Raw genomic sequence first — 8,063 nt, forward strand, 5'->3', positions numbered from 1 at the left:
CAAACAAAATATCACATCCAACCCATAATCATTACATTATTCTCTCACAAAAAAACTCAAAAAAGTCAAAAAGTCAAAAAGCCCTTCCCAAACCAAGCTTTTAAGCCCAGGCTAAAATAGCTAAAAAAGCCAAAAAACCAAAAAGTCAACCCACTTCCCAAACGGAGGCTAAAAGGGTAATTTGGGTTTAAATGTTATATTCTAATGTTAAAGGCCTTTTGTAGGAATTTCCTTTGTCAATATCCTTGAAAACTTATACGGTGCGGTTTTCATCAAATCTCCCTAAAGGATAATTGTACAAAAAAATCAATTTTTATTAAAATGTTATTAAATATATGCATAAATTAATCTTATTTTTAAAATAGATGAATAAAACAAAATATGATTTGTTCATTTATTTATCAATATATGTTGAAATTAATATTTTGTTCCTGTAATTTTTATTACGAAATGAACCGTCCATATTATTATTATGGATAATATATATATATATATATATATGAATAAATAAGGGACTAACCATTCCCGTATATAATTAACCTTTTATTTGGATTTTGCCAGCTTATTCTTTTGGGGGTGGTCAGTGGTGACATCAATTTAATTTTTTTTTTGACTAAAATATATAATAATTATATTATTTAAATTATTAAAATAGAATTCGTAATAGATTTTCCTCTTCTATGTAAGATTAACTTTTAATTTGGGTTAGACGATCTTCTTCTGCTAGTGGTCACATATAAAAAACGACAATGCTACGTAGCTCAAATTTTGTGGCTCAAAAGTGGCTTAAATGGCCAAAACGACGTCGTTTTGAGTACAGAACAACATAAAAATGGCCAAAACGACGTCGTTTTGGCCATTTGAGCCACTTTTGAGCCACAAAATTTGAGTTACGAGACATTTTTCTATAAAAAATTCACTTTCCATTGTTGTGTGGAGGAGACAAGATTCAGGAATGGGTGTTGAACACAGTTCATGTGGTGCTGCTGCCGTGTTTTGTTTGTCTTCACAGGAGAAAAAATTCTTGAGTGGGATACTCTGCATTTCATAGGATAGCTAGTGGAGAAAAATTGTAGACTATATCTAAAAGAGGTATAATTATTTTGTAACTAAGTTTTTTGATATGAATATTAATTAATTGAGATATCTCTCTCGAAATTCTCTCTTATTTTTGATTGGGCTCATCATCAGTTATTCTAGACCGCAGAGGAACCAATCTATAATGAGAATAACTCATTTCTATATCACTATCTATTATATCATTTTATACGTTATTTTGTGGGTCTTATCTTAAATTCATATTAATGATTATTTATTTCGTAAGTTCAACAATAAAGATTAATTGTACAAAAAAATCAATTTTTATCAAATGTCACTAGACATATACATAAATTAATCTTATTTTTGAAATGAATGACAACTATAATTATTTATTTTATAAAACAAAATGTGATTTGTTTATTTATTTATAAAATATGTGTTGAAATTAATATTTTGTACAGATAATTTTTATTAAGAGATGAATAGTCCATATCACTATTATGAGTAATATATATATATATATAGTGGGTGTTTGGGAAACAGATTTTTATGTAGGTTTTTTAGTTGTAGAATATTATTGGATAAAAAATTTTTAGTATTTGGAAAGATAGTTAAGTTTTTTTGTAATTGAATGTGATATTTACCAGAGAAAAAATGAAATAATTATAGAGTTAGATGTGATATTTTATTTAGATTTGTTTTTTTTTTTATTTTGCAAAACCTTTATCTTTTAGCGGAAAAAATCAAAAAAAAAAAAATCTAGGAACCAAGTTCCCAACACGACAAGGAAGTAACCGTCTTCATATATAATTGACCTTTCATTTAGATTTGCCCGTCTTCCTCTGGCAGTGGTCACATAAAAAATCACTTTACATCATTGTGTGGAGGAGGCAGGATTGAGGAATGGGCGTTAAACACAATTCATGTGGTGCTGCTGTTGCTGCTGAGCTTCCATGGAGGACACGCCTATTTGTCCACTTCGGTTCTTTCATACTCGACGCCTGTCGTCTATCCCACCTCATCCTCCGCTTCCTCCGCAACGTTGACCTCAAATCTCCACCCTCCTCCAAACCCATCAATGGAGTCTCCTCCTCCGACATCAACGTCGACCCTTCCCGCAATCTCTGGTTCCGCCTCTACCTTCCCCCCTCCACCACCACCACCACCCTCCTCCCTCTACTCATCTACTTCCACGGCGGCGGATTCATCACCTCCGCCGCCAATTCCAAAATCTACGAGCATCTCTGCCGCAACCTCGCCGCTCAACTCCAAGTCACCGTCGCCTCCGTCAACTACCGCCTCGCCCCCAACCACCGCTACCCTTCCCAATACGACGACGGTTTTGAAACCCTCAAATTTATCGACGCCCATAACTACGCCGTATTACCCTCCAACATTGATCTCAACCGTTGTTTTCTCGCCGGCGACAGCGCCGGCGGCAACATAGCCCACCACGTGGCGGTCAGATACGGCCGACACGAGTTTGAGAAGCTGAGTATTATTGGTTTGGTGGAGATACAGCCGTTCTTCGGTGGAGAAGAGCGCAGTGAATCGGAACTCCGGCTCAGTAGAGCTCCATTTCTGAATGTGAAACGAACCGACTGGATGTGGAGGTTGTTTTTGCCAATAGGATCGGACCGAAACCATGAGGCGGTGAGTGGTGGTGATGTGTCGGAGGTGGTGAAGTTTCCGGCGACGTTGGTGGTGGTTGGCGGTGGTGATCCGTTACAGGACTGGCAGAGGAGGTACGTTGAAGGGTTGAAGAAATCAGGGAAGGAAGTGAAGTTGATTGAGTATCCAAACGCCATCCATGGCTTCTATATCTTTCCTGAATTGCCCCAACTTTGGTACCTAATTGCAGAGGTCAGGGACTTTATTCAAAGCCAATCTGCTAGAAATGCCTAGAACCCAACGGCTACTGCAGACTTGTTAAGGCTTGGGTATATAAACTCGAACTTTCCTCGGGCTAGTTATTCTGGTTACACTACATGCGGTAGCAGGCACGGAACGTAGTGTAGGTCTACAGGGACCGTGGCCCCCCTTTTGTGAAAGAAGCTTGGTTGTGATGCATAGAATTGGTTTGACATGAGTAACTTCTTCTCTTACGTAGACTCCTCTCTCATTTAATTCTCATGTTCTTAATATTTTTTTTTAACATAACATCACTTTATAATATAATAGACTAATAGTAGAATGCTATATAAATTTTTGTAATGAAAAGTTAAAATACTTGTAGTATTATTTTGTGATAAAGTTGAATTTATAATGGGTAGGGGTGTAAATTGGGTTCGACCCATGTCAGGCCATCTGGTTCCAACCAAAATTCAAGTCACGAGCCAAAAAATTATACACATGCCCACGGATATTCGAGTCTTGGGCGGGACGGGCCAGAACATTTTAAAATTTTTTTTTTTTTCTGTTTTTCTATTAAAATTTTATTCTTTTCTACTAAAAATTACACTAGGTCTTAAGTGAGCCGATGAGTCGGGTTAGGTGGTCCGGGTTTCAAAATGACGACCCAGACCTAGGGTCCTGGGCTAGGCTGGGGCCCAGACCTAATCAGGTTGGACCCGTCCCGAGCCGTGGGTGGGTTTCGGGCCACCCACAGGCCGCGGACCATTTTTACAGCCCCAATAGTAGATATTTCTAAAGTGAAATTTATAAATTATTGCAATTATGTTATGAAAGATATAATGTAAATATTACAAACCATTGTCGTGCAAAATGTTGCGAAAAATTACAATTTGTTATGGTTATGTTACATATGTTTTGATAACATGCATAAGTAGTCTCGTTTGTGAACATGTTATTTTAGTAATTTTTGATATTTTACGAAAAGATATGTAAAAAAGTAGAGAGAGTAATGTGATAACTTATAGTGACTTTTGGCCAAATTTGAAAGTTATCAAACGACAACTCCCTAACATATTACGTTCTAAAATATATTTGTAAATATATTATTCACTTTATAAAACATAGAAGGTTTACGTGAGAATTGTAGTGTCTCAACTGATAAAAAATGATTAATAAAATTAGATTGACAATTTTTGTCTCTCACTAAGCCAATCATTATCTTTCACTACCGTAATGTAAAAATTTTCATTGATTAGTGATATTACTGTTATATCAAATATTTAACAAAGTTTATCTATTTTCAATTAATAACATGAAAAATCACAAGTGTTAATTGCATGAAAATCTATTGCCTTTAAATCTAACCTTACATGTCTTTCCATCTTTATTTATTTATTTATTGGCCCCCAATGATCAAATCCTAGGCCTGTCCTGGTTGATAGGATGAATTTTTTAAAATTTGGGCGAGCCATATCCAGTATTAAGAGTATGAGTTTGAAGATCTGCTTGATTGCGACTCTTGGACTTAGAGTTATATGGTTAAATAGTTTTGCTGTGTAGGACCACTTAAGAGTGACCTCTGTAGTATCGGTTTAGAGTCTAATCGCAAAGGTTACTCCTGTGGTTAACATTTTTTCTTTTAGAAATGCCTAGAATTTTTATTTTTATTTTTTATTTTTATTTTTAGCAAATTATACCGACAATCCTTATATCTTGGCCCTTGTGTTATTTTAATTTTTGTAATGTTAATCGCTCGATTTTGATTTTCAATTTATGATTTTATCTCAATTTAGTCTAATTCATTACAATTGTTAGTTTATATATATATATATATATATGAGAAATGCGTAGGTAAGCGTAATATATTATGTTCTTATAGACAAAATTAGAAACCTATTTAACTCGTCGAATTAATCTCAATTAATTCAGTGATCATTTCTCTTAAAAACCCTAATGGGCATTATCAATTGAATTAAATTGAAATAAAATAAAAAATTAAAGATCAAAATTAAGTTAATTAAAATTACAGAGATTAAAATAACATGAATGACAAGATACGGGGACTACCAATATAGTTTATTTATTTATTTTGATTAGTTGCATTCAAATTTTTCTGGGTGGAACTATTGTGACATGAATCGGTAATGGCGCCACATGCGAATGAGTGGGAATAAAAAGTTCTCGAATTTTCGTTAAGAAATCATTTTTAAAAAAATACAGGAAATTATAAAAATAAAATAAAATTTAACCTTTATAATTTTGTCAACTTAAACTCTAATTAAATTACATATTCTGAATATTCAGTGCCCAGAGGGGCTGAATAGGCCAATAAATTAAAATTATCAATTTTAAGTTCAAATAAGTTGATTAAACAAATTAAATCAAGTAAAAAAAATCAGCACATGAACACAAGATTTTACATGAAAAACCCAACTGGGTAAAAAATCACGATCCCAACACTCAAAGAAAATCCACTATGATCAAAGAATACAAATACAAAGTCGAGAGTACTTATAACCTTTACCTAGGTTTACCTAATATGATATTTTGTAATAATTCCTACGAGCACAACTTGCCCCAGTCAGCCTTCTTGATCTTCAGGATTCCACGAAATTTTAGTTACAATCTCTGTTCACGAACGGCTCCGATCACCTAATTTGCCAAAAGTCTAGAACAAACAATGTAAGAATGTAAAGTATTTTATGAATTTATCAAATTCAACTCTCTAAAGAGAAAGTATATTTTTCTATGAAAACACAATAATTGAGATCACCAAATTCGAGTTTAGAAATACCTGTTTATAGAAGAAAAAAGTTTTCCAAGACAAATAGAATTAGGTTTAGGGAAAATGTGGAATAGCGATTCATCGCACTCCAAGAGAGATCGCTCGCCTTTCGATCACGAAGTTCTATTTTTCAAAACATAGAGACTGCTGACCAATCATGTGAGCGATCGCTCAGCAGGGCTAGGCCAGATTTGTAATATTTTCCAAAATGATTTAGGAAAGCCTTTTCAAAATCTTTTTATATATAACCTTTTTCATATATGGTAAAAGTATGTATGCAAATCTTACATTGATGGGTAATTGACCAAATCTTCCAAGCTTGTTGTGTGGGGCTGACCAAGCATATGAAATGGCGAAATTGGCATCACACAATTAATCTACCCATTAAATCCAATTTTAATCACTAAAAATAGCCAATACAATATCCTATTTCACTATCTTTTGATTTATTTTCAATATAAACCATTAGACTATTTTTATTAAGTAAAATCGATAAAAAAAAAAAAAAACATATTTTAGCCATGAAACTCAATATACGTACATAAAAGATCTTTAATATTCTTTTCTTTGAGTTTAATGATTATTTTTTTTTCAATTTTATTTTTAATGAAAAGAGACGGATGGTTTAAAACGAAAGCAAATAAAAAAAAACTATGATTTAAATTGATAAAATTAAAAAAATCAAAGGTTTATTTTTTTATAAGAAACTCTGAAATAATTTTTTCGAAAGTTTTTCAAAAATTTATGAAAATTTAAAATTTGTATTTGAGAAACTAAAAAATTCAAAAGAAATTGTTAAATTTCAAATTTTTTGAATAGAAATTAAAAATTTATGAAAAATTGAGAATTTTTTTGAATGCAACTAAGGCTCCGTTTGTTTCACTGTAAAATATTTCTCATGTAAAATGATTTTGTCTAAAAGTAAGTTTTTTATTTTTACTTTTGGTTTTTAGTTAACACTTAAAATATTTTTTTACAATAGAAATCTTAATGAAGAATCAATTATAAAGTAAACTATAAAAAGAAAAAATAAAATAAAAATGGTCATACTTTCTCACCAATCACCATTTATTATGTCTTCTCATATTACTTGAGAATAAAGATGTTTAGTGTTTATAAAAGTTGTGAGATTTGAAAACAAAAAAATATATTTTATTTATTTTTGGTCAACTAAACAATCAAAAATAAGAAATATTTTATGGTGAAACAAACGAGCCTGAATATCCTTCTTGTTTGATAAACCTTCACAATTAAGTGTTTTTTTTTTTGAAAAAAAAAAGAAAAAAAGAGTATAACTTGTACGAAAAATGAATATGTAAAAGAAAATTTTAAAATTTTGAAAGAAAAAGTTTTACTATCTTGATATGCCAAGTTAGTTGTTATGCATATAACTCACGTTTTAACAAGGATAGGGTAAATTTTCTAACAACTCTCATATTTAATAATAAAATTATTACAATTATTAATTAAAAAATATATATATATATATTTTGGGTGAATTAATTAAAATATATTTTTAATATCATTATATTAATAAATTATTAAGTCAATTATATTAATAAATTAATTATTAAGTCAAATGATCTATTATATTAATAAATTATTAAGTCAATTAACAATTTTAAATTATTAATGATAAAAATTGTTAATTGACTTAATAATTTATTAATATAATAGATCATTTGTTATATTATTAGAAATTTGAAAGGACGGGTGTATTTGTAATTTACCCAAATAAGTATAATATGGTTAGGGGTATGCGCGGTGCAGTTCGGATGATTTGATAGTAAAGCTATAAACCAACGCATGAATAGCGGATTAGCAAATAACCAAACCGTGGTTTGGGCGATTTGGGACAGTTTCAATTTGCTAGTTGATTGAAGAATATTCTTAAACAAGTATCTAGCATTTGCATAAAATATAACACTAATTTGTATAGTATTTTCATATATATAACACAAATTAATTTTACATAATATTCTTCATTATATATAACTACTAATTTGCAATATATTTCACATCTTAAATCTCTCTTACTCATTTTTATTTTTATATTTCGGTAAAAGTTAAAAAATATATATGTATTAACTATAGCGGAGCAGAACGATTTCCAATGTGTTTTTTTAATTTTAAAGTTTAATCTGCGGTTAACGAATGGATCGTTGCGGATTTGTGCAGTATTTTGCACAACCCTAATTTTGGTCATGGGTTGTCTCTAAGGTTGTAAATGAACAAAGTCGTTCATGAACAGGCTCGGGCTCAGTTTACTAAAGGTTTGTTCGAACTCGATTCATTAAATTTTTATTGAGTTCGAACTCTAACTCATTAGAATTTTAATAAATATGTTCAAACATATTAAAACTCGACTCGTTAGTTTGACGCG

At 31.3% G+C, this 8,063-nt stretch overlaps 1 protein-coding gene across 1 annotated transcript; it reads left to right on the forward strand.

Annotated features, from left to right (window-relative positions):
• The first annotated feature begins 1,893 nt into the window (after positions 1-1,893).
• LOC114319461 (putative carboxylesterase 18) lies at positions 1,894-3,335 on the forward strand. The gene has a single exon (XM_082868820.1). The coding sequence runs from the start codon at positions 1,945-1,947 to the stop codon at positions 2,944-2,946; it is 1,002 nt and encodes a 333-aa protein (XP_082724946.1). The 5' UTR covers positions 1,894-1,944; the 3' UTR covers positions 2,947-3,335.
• Positions 3,336-8,063: the final 4,728 nt, after the last annotated feature.

Source organism: Camellia sinensis, chromosome 5, assembly GCF_055761805.1.
Source record: "Camellia sinensis isolate YWXY chromosome 5, ASM5576180v1, whole genome shotgun sequence".
In the NCBI taxonomy this organism is placed as follows: domain Eukaryota; kingdom Viridiplantae; phylum Streptophyta; class Magnoliopsida; order Ericales; family Theaceae; genus Camellia; species Camellia sinensis.

Bases quoted from the DNA above. Each gene is read 5' to 3' on its own strand.
- LOC114319461 (XM_082868820.1), top strand. From the start codon at position 1,945: ATGGGCGTTAAACACAATTCATGTGGTGCTGCTGTTGCTGCTGAGCTT.